Source organism: Acartia tonsa, chromosome 9 (assembly GCF_053477335.1).
Source record: "Acartia tonsa isolate MP-2025a chromosome 9, ASM5347733v1, whole genome shotgun sequence".
NCBI lineage: Eukaryota > Metazoa > Arthropoda > Copepoda > Calanoida > Acartiidae > Acartia > Acartia tonsa.
The window spans coordinates 3,658,360-3,674,285 of NC_137268.1; the positions used below are offsets into that span (position 1 = coordinate 3,658,360).

General features: G+C 32.1%; 1 protein-coding gene across 1 annotated transcript in view; it reads right to left on the reverse strand.

Annotated features, from left to right (window-relative positions):
• Positions 1-2,817: 2,817 nt before the first annotated feature.
• The window catches only part of LOC145327688 (uncharacterized), a 44,741-nt gene continuing 31,632 nt past the window's right edge, over positions 2,818-15,926 (reverse strand). Inside the window, exons 12-17 of the mRNA XM_080171244.1 lie at positions 15,620-15,753; positions 13,441-13,515; positions 12,545-12,617; positions 11,434-11,495; positions 9,013-9,089; positions 2,818-3,265 (exon numbers count right to left, since the gene is read on the reverse strand). Coding sequence (XP_080027370.1) covers positions 3,198-3,265; positions 9,013-9,089; positions 11,434-11,495; positions 12,545-12,617; positions 13,441-13,515; positions 15,620-15,753 — 489 coding nt within the window. The 3' untranslated portion in view covers positions 2,818-3,197. The remainder of the gene's footprint in view (positions 3,266-9,012; positions 9,090-11,433; positions 11,496-12,544; positions 12,618-13,440; positions 13,516-15,619; positions 15,754-15,926) is intronic.

A 15,926-nucleotide genomic window follows, 5' to 3' on the forward strand; every position in this document is an offset into this window, starting at 1 on the left:
GACCGACACATTTAAAGATATCCTGTTGCTTTTAAAGTTACAAATACTATATATTTAAACTTTCTAATGCATATTTATTGTCGATATAAAGCAATACAATTTCATATTAACAACATACCAATAGTTTAACATATTCTCTAATAATAGTAAAATACAAATTTTCTAAATATTATTCTTAATAAATGCTGCATATGTTATTCAAATTACTTTTATTTTATTTATATTCTTTTGGTGCCAAACCCGCCATTCTATGTGGCATCAGTCAAACTGATGGCATTCATGATTCATTGACACCTTTTTTTTCTGTAGATTTCGTGGTATTAAATAAAACTGGTTATTTACTAAGTATAATTGCGATTACTTTTATTTAATGAAATCTTCCAATTTTTAACATGTACAAAACGGCCTGCGGTATTGCATCAAGATCCATGACAGATCTATATAGGAAATAAACGTCTATAATCGAGCTCGAATCTTCCAAGCTTATTGTGTATAAAACTCATAGTGCTCCAATAATCCCTATTAAATTCTCATTGACCAGAACGTTAAGACCCATTATTCTACTTTTTGCATCATAAATGTATTTTTTATATTCATGTTGCTATTTAAATAACATTGATGTATTTGATTTGTATTTATAAAACAGAAAAACTTAAGTTTATAATATAGTAAACGTAAGAAAACTTAGTTTTATAATAAATTGATTCGTGCGACACTCCCCGTAATGCGGTCAGATATTAAACTAATCATTTTAACCCTTTCAGGGCGAAAATTTGAAATGAAAAATATTAGGATTTTAATCTTTAAAAAATTATATAAAAATGAAGCAAAACGTTAAATCGTGTATTGTTACATTGTTATATAAAACATATTACTGAATAAATCAGTTCACAGATATTATAATACGTTAAAGTTGTAGAAATCTTTACGTGTAACAGAGAGAGAGAGAGAGAGAACGGGGAGAGGGAGAGAGAGAAAGAAGGAGAGAGAGGGGGGGAGAGAAAGAGAACGGGGGGAGAGAGAGACACAGAGAGAGAGAAAGGGAGAGAACGGGGAGAGGGAGAAAAATATTTAGATTTTACCAAAAAGACAAGATATTTTATTTTACATACTAACGTCATGGTGATAGGGCAACTATGTAAAGCAATAGTAAAACATTAAGATTTTTACTTTGACTTCATTGCAGGACATAACAATTTAAAGAATTTTATTGTAGAGTTTAAATTCAATAGGACAATTCTAATATGCCTAAATTAACAATCAGAACTATCTGTTAGAGACGTACAGATGGACAGACAAACCCCCACTGTAAAATTTTTTTGCTTTTAGATCATTAACAACATTATACAGCCCTTTTACCAAATTCCTTCCCTCTTACTGGATGAATGAACTGAACAATAGTATAGGCCCATACTGGCAAGCTATGTAGGGAATATTTACAGAACTTTTCAGCCATTGAATAGCAAATGAGAAAATCACATTTTCCTCTAATCATAGCCAACAGACGAACGGAAGGACATTTTGAATTATAGATAATCTTCGCTACTAAATGAAAATGAATTTTGCAAATGTGTCATTATAATCTTAATTAAAAATTTAAGCCATCTAATTTTGATAACATATGAAAAAACAAATATTTTAGCTATTAAAATATTATGCCTCGATCCAAGAGACTAATGGACCATGTGATTATAGAGTAAGAAGGATAGTTTCAATACCAAAATTTCGTTTGCTTAGGGAAGGAGGGAACATTTGACTGTAAATAACACTGTAAACCAAAGTTTAGTAACCACTTTGACTAAAAAACTTTATCTGTGTTTCTTCACTTCTAACAAGAACTTTCAATCAACAGAAGGCTTACCTTTATTTATCATCATCGGGGATGTAAAATAAATATAGTACATTATCTCCTAAGATCCCTGAGTTTAAAAATCATCAACAAGGATTATAATATCCACATGTAGCAACGTTCCTAATTGTAAAAGTAAAAACACAAAAGCAAAAAGAAGAAAAGGAGCATAACCGACAGAATGACGAACAATGATCAGTGCAGTGGTCATACAAATCTTCAAACAAAATATTAGCAGTCTTTGATATCAGAAAATAAAGTTGTGTTTATGCAGTACTGATGATCGATGGTTAGGCGGGCAGAAGTGCATTGGTCTCAAAAAAATTCAATCTTCTATGTTAAATAGCAGAAGGGAAAATAAACAAATCCCCCACATTATTTTTATTAATTCCAAAGCCCTATAGACAGAATAACGAAGAAGGTGAGGAATAAAACTTTTAGCAGATAAATAAGGATGACAACATCCATAACTATAGAAGCTCTTGAATTAAAAAAAATAAAAGGAAAAGCAAATGAAAGCAAAAATGGTGCACAACAGACAGACATAGTAAGTAATGATGCTTAGTGGTATTTGAATATTTACACAACATTTAAAAGTTTATCTTTGATAAAAGCTGAAGAAAAAAAATATTTTAGAGTATTAACGATAGATCGACGGACAATTTTATTCATAGAGTAGAGGTGCTATAGGTCAGCAAACATAAAAAAGCCTTCTGTCTTATCCCTGAAATATCAGGCCCTCTACGAATTCTTAATTGACCGGATTTTATACTATAATAATTGCATCAGCCTTCTACATTTTCCCTACAGATATTTAATGTTCTCAATAGCATTACAGACCAGCGAACAACGTGAGCTGTAGGCTAGTAGTCTATAACAATATCTATTTATTAAGATATATAACTTGGAAAGAATTTTAATGTTTAAGGGAGATTTAAAATCTGCATCAAATTTTAAGGATTTCTTTATAAGATTCGTTTTTTGTATAATTCTTTATCTAAAAGCGGAAATACAATTTAAGTTATTTAATTTTGACATCTGTGATTGGTGGATTGAAAATTATCTTCGCTCTGATAGGAGAAACTTAAGTGTCGCACATCATTCAACCAATTAGAGCGCAGGTAGTTTCCAATCCACCTATCCTATTGGTCAAAATTTATGAACTTAAATTGTATTTCCGCTTTTAGATAAATAATTATACAAAAAACGAATTTTATAAAAAATCCTTAAAATTTGATGCAGATTTCAAATCTCCCTTATATATCCTACTATTTATGTCGACTTTATGGCATGAAATAATAATTCAAATTGGTTTATTATCTATGTATTTTTTAGTAAATTTTCCACATTATATTGCTGGAGGTTGAATCCATGCCGAATTTCCACATTCTGATCCTTCTATATACATCTCATAAACTAAAATAGATAGATAAACATATGAGTAGCATATAATTGTTCTAGCGGCTGCACTCCAAGCATCTAAGGTTCCTATTTTCTAAGGGGTAAGAAAGGGAGCTGGTATATATATGATGCTTCCCAGAAAAAGATAACTTTATAGGTTCAGTAGTTATTGAAATCTTAAACTTTAGACCAAAAAAACTAGTTTATATATTAGGATAGATATATAGGGAATACTGTGCTCATAGGTGCATGGGAAGAAAAAGGTCTTGCATAATTCTAAAAATCTATATAGAATTACTGGGATATCACAACAGATTTTCATAAAGTGATACTGGTAGCTTGCTAAAGAAACGATACTCCCCATACCCTATCCTCCTACTGGATAGACGAAATAATCAATAAAGGAATTCCATGTTAGCAACCTAAATTGACGACAAATTTTCCCCTGTCAATATATCCACGTATTCTGAAATCTGAAATCTTAAAATCTGAATTTTAAAGATATCCTTATACTAAAGTAACATGATGTTTGTCTGTGTGTCTGTACCGAAGGATCTCGCTAACTGCTGAACCGATCGGGTTCTCCTTAACAGGGTAGTTTCTCATAGGTCCCGGGAAGGTTTATAACTATTTTAGTGGAGGGTACCACCACCCTCCCAAGAGAAATCAAAATAAAATTGTAAAAACATTGAAATATTTCCGCCGCATAGTGTCGCTAGCGTAGTCGCGCTGCGTAGAGACATTAATTTAACAGCTGATAACATAGACAAATGATTTCTCAAATTAGATATTTAAAAAAAAACATTTAAATGCCACTAGAGCCTCTAGGGGCGTAGCCGCTAGTAAAGAAATACAGGAGAACAATTTGATGTGTTTCTTTATAGAAGAGCATAGCCTACAACTTTTTCTTTGGCTGTCCCAGGATTTTAAAAACACAGTTTTTTGAGGACACCTGGTGTATAGATAGAGTTATTTCAACAGACATACATCCTTATACTAAAGTAACAGGATGTTTGTCTGTGTATGTGTCTGTGTATCTATGTATCTGTGTGTCTGTAATGAAGGATCTCGCTAACCGCTGAACCGATTGGGTTCTCCTTAACAGGGTAGATTGTCATATGTCCCAGGAAGGTTTATAACTATTTTGGGGGAGGGTACCACCACCCTCCCAAGAGAAATCACAATAAAATCAAAAATATTAAATATTTCCGCCGCATAGTGTCGCTAGCATAGTCGCGCTACGTTGTCGCGCTGCGTAGACGTATGAATTTAACAATTGATAACATAGACAAGTTATTTCTCAAATTAGATATTTAAAATAAAAAATAAAAAACATTTGAAGGCCACTAGAGGCCTCTAGGGGCGTAGCCGCTAGTATAAAATAAATAAGCACAGTATTGTGAATAGTTTGAAAATTTGGAAATCACACATTTCCAGAATCTAGAGTATTCATTATTAAAATTCCAAAAACAAAAACAAATGTATGACAATGTGGATGTAAATCCTATTATTAAAATCTTCTAAAAATACAATTACACATGTTTTACATCGGAACAAATAATAAATATTTTTTCATTTACGTACGTAATATTAATTATTGATTCTTAGGTTAAAAATAATATATACATAAGTTTGCTAAGATTTAGTTTGGATATTTGTCATCGTTTTATAGAATGCCTCTTCTAACAAAATATATATCTAATATCATAAAGTTAAAATTCATAATTTAAAAACAGGAAATATAATACATACGTTAGTCATGACCACTTTTTATCTCAGCTTCTATTAGAGCCAGAGGGCGAATTTTTCGTGTGTTTTCTCTTGGTAGGGTGGTGGTACCCTCACCCAAAATACATAGTTTTAAACCTTCCAGGGACCTATGAGAAGCTACCCTAATAAGGAGAACCCGATCGGTTCAGCAATTAGCGAGATCATTCGGTACAGACATACAAACACACAAACAGACATCTTTACTTTTGTATAAGGATATTATGTTACATAAAATGCCTATGCTGAGGACATTTTCATAAAAGATTAAAATATAACAAATATCCAAGTTTAATCTGAACGATGCAAATTCTTTCAAAAATATTTCAATATCCAATTATTAAACGTGATAATTTCCCATACATTCAAATTGTACCAGAAAGTTAATATTTGCTTATTTAGCCTTTGTCTGAACGTACTAATTATGCTTTAAAATTAAGAAAGGTGATATTTCCTTATTTAATACCGAATTTTTGTCCGCCCTGTGAGGCCAAAGGCTTGGGCTAACAAAACTGGTATTAATTAATGATTTTTATTTTAATATTTGTTAGTATTCACTATGGCTTAGAACCAGTTCTACTTCAGCGGATATTCGAAGCCATACTGGAAATCACATAGGCTGGTTATATTTCGATGTTCTTAGATTTTTATCCAATTAGTCCAAGTCTTTGTTTTTCTTTACCGACCATTTAATAGGAAGTGTTACATTTTACGCTATATTTGAATATTTTATTATTAAATTTAGGACGATGCCAATATATTAAAAACCAATAATTGAATTTTTGGTTATAGCCGTTTTTATTGGAATTTACATATTCATTGTGGAAATCGTAGGTTGTTTTCGTGAAAGCCTTGAAAGTTTAAAAGTACACTCCTACATTTTCAAGTGTATTTGTTTTATAACACGTGTTAAGAAGTGTAAACCGTGGACAAATTTTTAAAAGCGAAGATTTTCTATAATTTCTATAATCTCTACAAGTGTTAATGTTCGTTTGTCTTACCATTTCAGAGCTTTGCTTTTATGGATGTTGTCATTTAGTCACAATGTTATTCCTTTCAATGTTATTTCCACTATGGCTTCAAACCTATAAATATTCGCTGGATTAGAACGGGTTCTCAGCCATACTAAAAAATCATGTAGAGTACCGTTTAACAAACAATTTTCCAAGAATACCAAAATAAAAATCATAAAATTGATACCAGTTTTGTTACAAGTCCAGCCCTTCGTAATAAACTGTTTGTAATATGATGCGATGAATAACAATTCCTGAATTTTCTTTCCATGACTTTATACTATGTAGATACCCAACTTTTTTCAAATAAGAAATTAGGTTAAAAACAACAAGAACGCTAATGTTTTTTTTGGAGAGAGGGGGGGATTTGTGGTTGAATACACCCCCCTGGAAAAATCCACAAAACCCTGAAACACCCCCTAAAACAGCCAACGGATGTATCACAAGTTAAAAAAAGTCGCACCACCTTAAATTTAATTTATATTGGGGTACAAAACACAATGCTAGTATTATTGATAGGGCCATTTTTGCGCACTTTTAATATATATACTAAACTAAAAGAGTGACCATTTAACGTGTTTCATGTAGGTGTTTTGGAATAATCCCCATATAGAAAATTTTATAATCACACCTGTTTAACAAACAATTTTAAACTGTTGCCATTCTATCGATATGCAATTATTGGTTTATGTCGACTGTAGGGCTTTAATAATTGGTGGTAGTCGCTGACAAAATATCGACATGCTATTTTGATACTTTTAGGAAGTCCATAAATACTTACAAGCTAGTAAATCAGAGATTGTGTTCATAAAAATTTAAGAACAAGTATATTTTTCAGTCTCTATCCTTACCTCCCTGAGTTTTTATAGTTTTCATAGTTGGGTCAGATTTAGATTTTCATTTAAAAAAAATGTAATATGTTGATTTACATGATTTACACATACTTTTTGAGAAAGTATATGTAAGTAAATTAGTATTATAATAACTAAAATATTTATTCAAAAATACTAATTTAAAAATCTGCTGCAAACACGTGGTGTTAGGTGTGTTTCTACCTCGAAAAATATCATTTTATAAAACATGCTTTTTAAAAGCGAAGCTTTACTATATTTCTTTTAGGTTGTGTTCTACCATAATGGATAGCTCTTACAGTATTTGGGCATGATGAATCACTTAATCAATTGTAAACTTTATATGAAGATTCTTAAACGATTTGGTAAATCATTAAAGCTTTGCTACTCAGTAGAATTATTAGGACAAAGTGTCTCAAACATCAGTCATGTGACGTCATAAAGATGAGGGAGATGAGAGGAGAAGTGGGAAAGAAACCCCCTAAAAAGAGATGAATAATCCCTCATTTTTATGACGTCACAAGTCTGATTTTTTGAGACACTTTGTCCATCTACTCAGGAAGTCAGTACGTCCATTTTAGGAACATAGATTTCTAAAACTATCATGATGTTAAATTTTTAAGCGACTAGTACGACAAGGCACAATGATTCCATCTGATTGAAATATTGTTATAGTACTACTACTAAGAATCTTGCATTTAAGCAATTTTAAAAGAGATGAATTGAAAAGTGGTGATACTCTAGAATTGCTGTTATTGTCTGTATTGTATATAGGCTACTTTGGACATTGTGTTGTTCTTGTTTTCACTAGAAATATAAATTAAATGTGACTTTTAACAATATGCACTTTTCGTTTCTTTACAATTCTTTAACGTTCATTCACATGTACGTAGAGTACATAAAGTAAAGAAAGTTAGGAATCGTGGAATGGAAACGAAGTAGCGGGTTTCGTCGTATTTTCACAGTAGCTTTTCTTCCTTTTTCTAGCCCCTGCGGGAGGCTCTAACCCTGTGGCGCAATTATTAACATTTATCTAACCTAACTTTTCTCTGAAAATACGATGAAACCCGCTACTTTGTTTTCTTTCCATGAAATTGCAAATGAATCACTGTTAGTACATAACTTTTCGAAGATTTTTTTTTAATTTTGGAAGATTTAAAACTAATTTTTTATGAGTTTTTACTTAAGAGATGTCGCATTAGGTGGTTTGTCATTTTAGGACGTTCGTCCTTTAGGAGAATATTAATAATTCCATTCTGTCCTCTGATTTATTTCTTTAACTGTTTATTAAAAGCGAAGGGTTTTTTAAAATTAGGGTCAGTCCGTCCGTACGTTTTTCGTTAATTTAGGCATTTTAGAATAGCCCTATCGAATTCAAACTTTGCTTGGTGATTCCTTTAGTAGTAAGGTACGATTTAGAAAGCGTAGCAATTATATAATCATAACCAAAATGTCCGTACGTCCATTTTAAACATGTTGATTTTTTTTACTTTTTAACAACAAATTTTTTTGTGATCTAATCATCCGATTGATCTGATACTTGGAAAATTGATTCCTGGGTTAACAATGTATAATGTTATAAGCGCAGCAACTCTATAATCAAGTCCTAAAAATGTAAGTATGTCCATAAACATTATCCTATATCAAGCAGTTCTTCAAAAAATTTACTTACAATTTTGCTTCGTCTCTTATACATTTATTTTCTGATTATTCAGTTCTGACACCATACAAGTGTTAATGTCCGTTTGTCCTACCGTTTCAGTGCCTCGCTTTTATGGATGTTGTCATTAAGTTTTTCATAAATCATTTTGTCTGTTAGTCCGTCTAAATAAAACCTTATCCTAATTGATATTATCATTTTAATCATTCTTTAACAAAATGACGAATCAGGACCAGTAAGACTTTTTTTATAGAGTTGCTACGCTTGAAAATGTTTAATAGTTCTTCAAGTAAGCAATTAACCTACGAAAATGGCTCGTTAGTCAGACATTTCCGATTTAAGTAAGCCAATTTGTTGTAAAGTGCGGACTTTCACGATGTGAGCACGTCCTACTTAAATCTGACAAAAATGCTTATATAAGCACAAAAAAAGGTTAATTGCTGAGACAGAGATTACTAGGGTATGACTTACTTTGAGCACTGTGATCACCCAGTTGTATAAAAGATCCATCATAAATATTTTCATCCACAACGTCCCATTTCATCAATCTTGTCACACATAGAGTTTGTAAATCAATTATAGCGCAGCTACGCTTCTTTCTATTTATGATATGTCCGTCCGTCAGTTCTATTGTATAAAGTAGAAAGATTTTTTTTGTCTGTAGCTTAAGATTTCATTAACAACTGAACCGGAGTTCTTCATTTAATTCAGGCATAAATCGGGGTGGTTTTAGGATATCTATATTTTTAGACTTAAGTCTTGGGATGGTTTTAGGCTATTTTTCTACTTTCCTCTTTAGTATACAGAGCTCCTAGATGCAAGGAGCGTAGCCGCTAATCCTTATACTAAAGTAACAGGATGTGTGTCTGTGTGTTTGTTTGTACCGAAGGATCTCGCTAACCGCTGAACAGATCGGGTTCTCCTTAACAGGGTAGCTTCTCATAGGTCCAGGGAAGGTTTTTAACTATTTTCTTGGGGGGTGGGACACCCCCAACCCCCCAAAAAATGAGAAATACCCCCCCAAAAAATATTTTTTTTTATTGTTTATTTTTTAACTAAAATTATAAATGAGGGGGGGGGGGAACCCCCACCCCCCCAAAAAAAAATTCCACCCCCCAAAAAATTTTTTACTTAAAAAAATCTAAAATAAGAAATTAAGTTACCAAATTTGAGTCCCCCTCCTGAAGTGCCCATAGATGCCTCTAGGGGCGTAGCCACTATTATTAATGATAGAGGAGAGGTGAAAGCTACTCTTTAACTAGAATTTGACTGTTTGTACATAAATATTCTATGTATTATAAACTGATTTAGGATTATTTTAAGGAAGGGATGTGATTTTGGAGTGTTATATATTATACTCGTACCCATAAAAAACGTTTGTTTTACACTAATTTATTGTCTTATCCCTAGAGATCCTGGTTTAAAAAAATATCGCATTGAAATAAAATATTTGATAAAATATATAAATACTAGCGGCTTCGCCCCTAGCCTCTAGGGGCTTTGCCCCAAGAGGTGATAAAAAAAATTCGTAAAAGGACCAAGGAAATCTTCAACAAAAAAAACCCCAAAAAAACCCAAGGAAATCTTCACAAAAAAAAATGGGGGGGGGTATTTTTTATTTTTTTTGGGGGGGTTGGGGGTGTCCCACCCCCCAAGAAAATAGTGTAAAACCACCCCAGGACCAGTAGGACCTGAAGAGTAGAATCCTATCGGTTCAGTGGTTATACCGAGATCTTAAGGAACGGACAGACAGACATCAAGCTACTTTGTATTATATATTAAATTATGTTATTGCTGTGCTATTTGTGAAAATATTTGTGTTTGTTAGTATAAAAAAAAACATAATTTAGTTATATAATCTAACTAAAGTATTAACTTATACATTATCTTACAAAGGTTAAAAACAACATTTTATATTCTTTTGTTGTTTTTTTTTATTAAGGACATTAAGTATATCTATAATTTAGGAGAGAAATGGGATACCCTCATCCGAAAAAAATAACCCACCAGAAATTTTGAAAAAATAATTTTGGAAAAAATCTTTTTCTGAATCACTTGTTCTTTTTTTTCATTTAAATTTCCTCTCTCCCACTTAACAAAAGGGCCCTCACCTAGTGGCTAGGGACGAAGACATGAGTAAAGCCAACAGTTTTTACATGTTAGGTCAGCCTTATTGAAATATTAGTTTGAATAATGCTTTTGAATGATTAAATAAAAAACTAATTTCTATCCACAAACGAACATTAACACTTGTAGATTGTCAGAACTGAATTATCAGAATATTAATGAATCAGTACAAATAATATTGTAAGTAAATTTGTTGAAAAACTGCATAAATAGATGATACTGTTTAAGGACATACTTACATATTTGGGACTTGTTTATAGAGATGCTTCGCTTATAACATTGTACCTTGTTGTAATAGGAATCAGTTTTCAAAAAATCAGAAGAATCGGATTATTTTAACATACAAAAATTTGTTGTCAAAAAAGTTAAAAATCGACATGTTTAAAATGGACATACGGACATTCTGGTATCGATTATAGAGTTGCTTCGCTTTCTAAATTGTACCTTACTACTAAAGGAATCACCATGCAAAGTTTGAAATCGATAGGACAATTCTAACATGCCAAATTAACGTAAAAAGCTATCCGTTACAGACGGACGGTCGGACGGACCGAACCTAATTATAGAAAAGCTTCGCTTTTAAAACATCCATAAATACCGAAGTACAAACAATAATATATGGGTAATGGACAAAGTGAGTTGTAGTTTAGAAGGATATGCTAAATATTAGAATACTAGCGGCCATCCTAATTTCAATATTAAATGGGGTGTTGACACCACCTACACCCCTCTACCGCACGCCATTGTTTCAAACTCTAAAATTGCCTTAGATCCGTGTTTTTACAGTACCAGGTGGAATAATTCTCTTCCGTTCGTTTAACACACTCCTAAAAACATTTAAAGAAAGAAATCTTGTTAAAAATCCTTTAAATAAAATAACAGGGTGTGTGTTTATCTGTCTGTTTTTCTGTACCAAAGGATCTTACTAACCGCAGAACCGATCAGGTTCTTCTTAACAGGATAGCTTCTCATAGGTCCCGGGAAGGTTTATAACTATTTTTGAGACAAAATTTAAAAAAATGGGTTTTGTGATTCAACTCTTCCCTCCTTAAGTGCCTCTAGAGGCCTCTAGGGGCGTAACCGTTAGTAGAGTATAATGTATCATTTAAGGTAAAAATTATTAAAAGGAATTCTTGTATCTAGCATATGAACAAATTGGTTTTACTCAACCTGTGTATTTCTAAAAAATTTCTAAAAATTAGGCAAACTGATTAAGGGTAAAGTGAACATTTTTAAGCACTCTAAAAAACAACAATAACCATTTTTTATTGTTAACAAAAATACTGAAAGGTGGGTTTCGTCAATTAAAAAAACTGGTTTCGGGCTGATTGAAAGTAAAATATTTAGCAATGCATTTTAAGTATTTTAGCCGCTTGATAATTCTAGTTTTCTTAAGTACCTTGAAATTATTAAAAGTTTCTTTTTGAGTTTAGTTTTCATTTTTTTAAAGAACCCGAGAGGCACAATTTAAAGAAGGGTAGGATATCGTGGGATATTATTGGTCATGGGGCCATAACCGGTCAGTTCCCTTTTAAACTTTTTAAAAACTGTTTTTAACGATGTTCTAAACGTTAGAGAAACAAGCGATGGAAAACAAACTTGTCGACGTTTAGAAAATTGTTAAAAAACGGTTTTTTTAAAAAAAAGTTTGTAGGGCGCTGACCGGTTTTGCCCCCATGACCATTAATACCCCACAATATCCTTCTTGTAAATAGGGTTAAGTCGGATATCCGGTTTGGCCAGATGCCAGATATCCGGCTGATTTTTAATGCCGGATATCGAACGATTGCCAGATATCTGGCCGGAACCGTATATTCGGCATTATAAATCAGCCGGATATCCGGCCCAACCCAACTTGTATCCAAATGAATAATACCTTGGGTTTAATATTTGAAACTCCCACCATTCCAATAACCCAGGCAGGCACTGGGATAGAACTATCTTTTATCCTAAATAGGAAGCAATTATTAGCAGGGATCTTAGAGGATAAGACAATGGACGATAAATTTATATACTTTCCCAATGACGATAAGCAAAATAACCTCTGATGTAGATTAAAATTGAAAAGATAAAAACCTACCATTTATATTTCATTAAAAGTACCCAAAGTTTGTAAGCCAACGAATAAGATAACGTGGTAATAAAACATTGATTACCGGTGAAATTAACAGCCCAATGTCTCCTCCCTCCCTGGTTATTATTAGTGAAATTCTTTTCTTGTATTCATTCGTATCCGGTGGATAGGAACCGGTTCTCATCCATACGAAAAAACTATGTCTAGCATCGTATTATATCCAGATTTCTACGAATATAAAAATGTACAATCATAAGATAAAAACCAGGTTTTTTTAGCCAGTGCCTTCGGCACCACGGGGCTAAAAAAACTGGTTTTAATCTTATAATTGTACATTCCATATCCGCGGAAAGCCATTTATAATACGATGCGAGAAATAACTATTCTCAAAACTTGATTGTTTGTCATATGTGTCTTAATGGGTATGGTTATGGTGTCTTGATACAAAAATAAATATACAAAACAACTTTAAAGAGACATAGACAAAGAGACAAAGTACCCAAAATAACCTAACTTAACCTGAAGCAAAACACGAAAAATTACCCCCACCCCTTCTTATTTATTTTAAAATAAGTTGGTAGGGGTATTCTCGGCTCAACTATGCACTTTGATGTAAACCACCAGATCAATACACAGACATATCAAACATACCAATCAGACAGTCACACAATTAGTCTTGCTGATGAAATAATTATTGCCTGAGCCAAAAGGAATTGTTGGTGACGTTGGCCCGTTCCAAGTCTCTATGCTCCAATTGTACAGCGGTAAACATACTACACACAACACAGAAATACCAATAATATAGGCTTGATGTAAAAATTATAAAGTTAATGGTATCAATTAAAGAAATAATAGTTATAATTTGGTTTACTTTACATTAAGCTTTTGCTACCTGATTTTGAGTTTAAACATCCTCAATATCAGAATTACAGTAAAATATAAGTCTAATAACAGTTAATCAGTACAAAACTTTTTCAGAAACGGCATAAGTCACCCCTTTTTTCTTGAATCTCCAATATTCCTATTAATCTCCTCTATTTCTCCTTCTACACCATATACTAAAAAAATGGCATACCTTGTCTATGTCTCAGTATGGAAAGGATGTTGAGGACTTTCAATGCATCATATATAGAAAAGTGGCACAACTCAAGTCTGTATTGCATCTACGAGGCATGTAAACTCACAAAATAGGAGCTTATTTAACAATTTGAGGCAGATTGTTAGGTCTAGTGGAGAAAAATAGTTGAATTTATATGAACAATACTGAGAACCCTTAAAGGAAAGAGGCCTGCCCTTTAAATACTTGGGGTGACTTTAATCTTCAACATCCTCTCCATACTTAGACATAGGCAAAGTATGCCATTTTTTCATATATGGTGTAGAAGGAGAAAGAGAGGAGATCAATAGGAATATTGGAGATTATAGAAAAAAGGGTTGGCTTATGCTGTTTCTCAAAAAGTTTTGTACTGATGAATTGTTATTAGACTTATATTTTACTGTAATTCTGATATTGAGGATGTTTAAACCCAATATCAGGTAGCAAAAGCTTATTGTAAAGTAAACCAAATTATAACTATTATTTCTTTAATTGATACCATTAACTTTATAATTTTTACATCAAGCCTATATTCTTGGTATTATTTTTAGTGGCTTTCTTGGTATTTATATTTATTTATTAAGGGGCTTCTTAATAGGTCAAATATCTCAAAAACTACAAATCCTCTATTAAATCTGGCTTCAAATATCGAATCTACACAAAAAATAAACTAAAAAAAACCTATAATATTAACTATTCTATGCTTTTAAGAGAAAATAAATGTTCCAAAATTAAGATGTACGTGGTTCTTTCAGTAAATCTTACCAGCTGCTTATCTATAATACAAAGTAGAACAATGTCTGTCTGTCCGTCCATCTGTACATAAAGATCTCGGTAACCACTGAACCTTTTAGATTCTACTATTCAGGGAATATACCTACTGGTCCTTTGGTAGTTTTAAGCTATTTTCTTAGGGGATGGGACACCCCCAACCCCCCCAAAAATAAAAATTCCCCCCCCCCCAAAAAAAAAAAATTCTTATTTTTTTCTAACTTTAATGTTCTTTATGTTTTTATATATATTTTTTTTATAAAATTATTAATTCTTTTTTATATTTTTATACTTTTTAAATTTTTTATACAATTTTTATATTTTTTTCATTTTTAAAAATTACTTTTCTTCTTTTAAACTTTGTTTAATCAAACTCAAAAAATTGTGAAACCTTCCTACTCCTGTAGGAGCGAAGCCCCAATAAGTCTAATGGTAAAGAAATTTTCAAAAACATTAAAAAAGATATAAATTCAAAGGTTTTTAGAAATATAAATCAATATAAATAAATATAAAAAGTTATCTATAAAATGTTATAAAGAGTTATAATAGTTATTTCTCGCATCGTATTATAAACGGCTTTCCGCGGATATAGAATGTACAATTATGAGACTAAAACTAGTTTTTTTAGCCCCGAGGTGCTCTTCATGCTAAAATGTTCCGGGAATCAAATTTATTCATAGTTTTAATTGACAAAAGAAGGGCTACAAATAATCTGTACAAACCAAATTTCAATAAAATTATTTCATAGCTCACATAATTGCTCCAAAATACTTTTTAGGCGTGTTTTCTTCACTCAAGCTTTCCTTGTGCATCATGAGATCATATGGTTATGCCATATTATTTATAGGCCTTCTTATGCCGCATATAACATTGTGCGGATATAAACTGTACGTTCAGCCGTTTGGCAGATGAAAGCCTTTCAAGTTCGTAAATTTCTAAAGATAACCAATTCCAAGGACATTTTACTGTTAACTGGACTTTAATAATTTTTTCTCTATTATGTGTTATTCCTAATGTTAAATCCTTCGTTTGTGTGAACTTTATATTTAGCTAGAGGACAGGTCCAGGTTGCATTCCAGGCAGTGCTCTGGTAGGTCCAGGTAGAGTTTCGGGCAGGAGCACTAGGTTCAGGCCCTACTGTTATCTGAAAGATAAATAATGGATGAAAAAATTGTTTGAAGGTTTCATTTTTTATGAGGAATTTTTAAGCTTATAAACTCGGGGTGATTTCTATTTTCTGGATCAAACTTTCGACCACAACAAATAAAAAAAACTTGCAGAAATACAGCTGTATATTTTTTAAACAACATCAATATG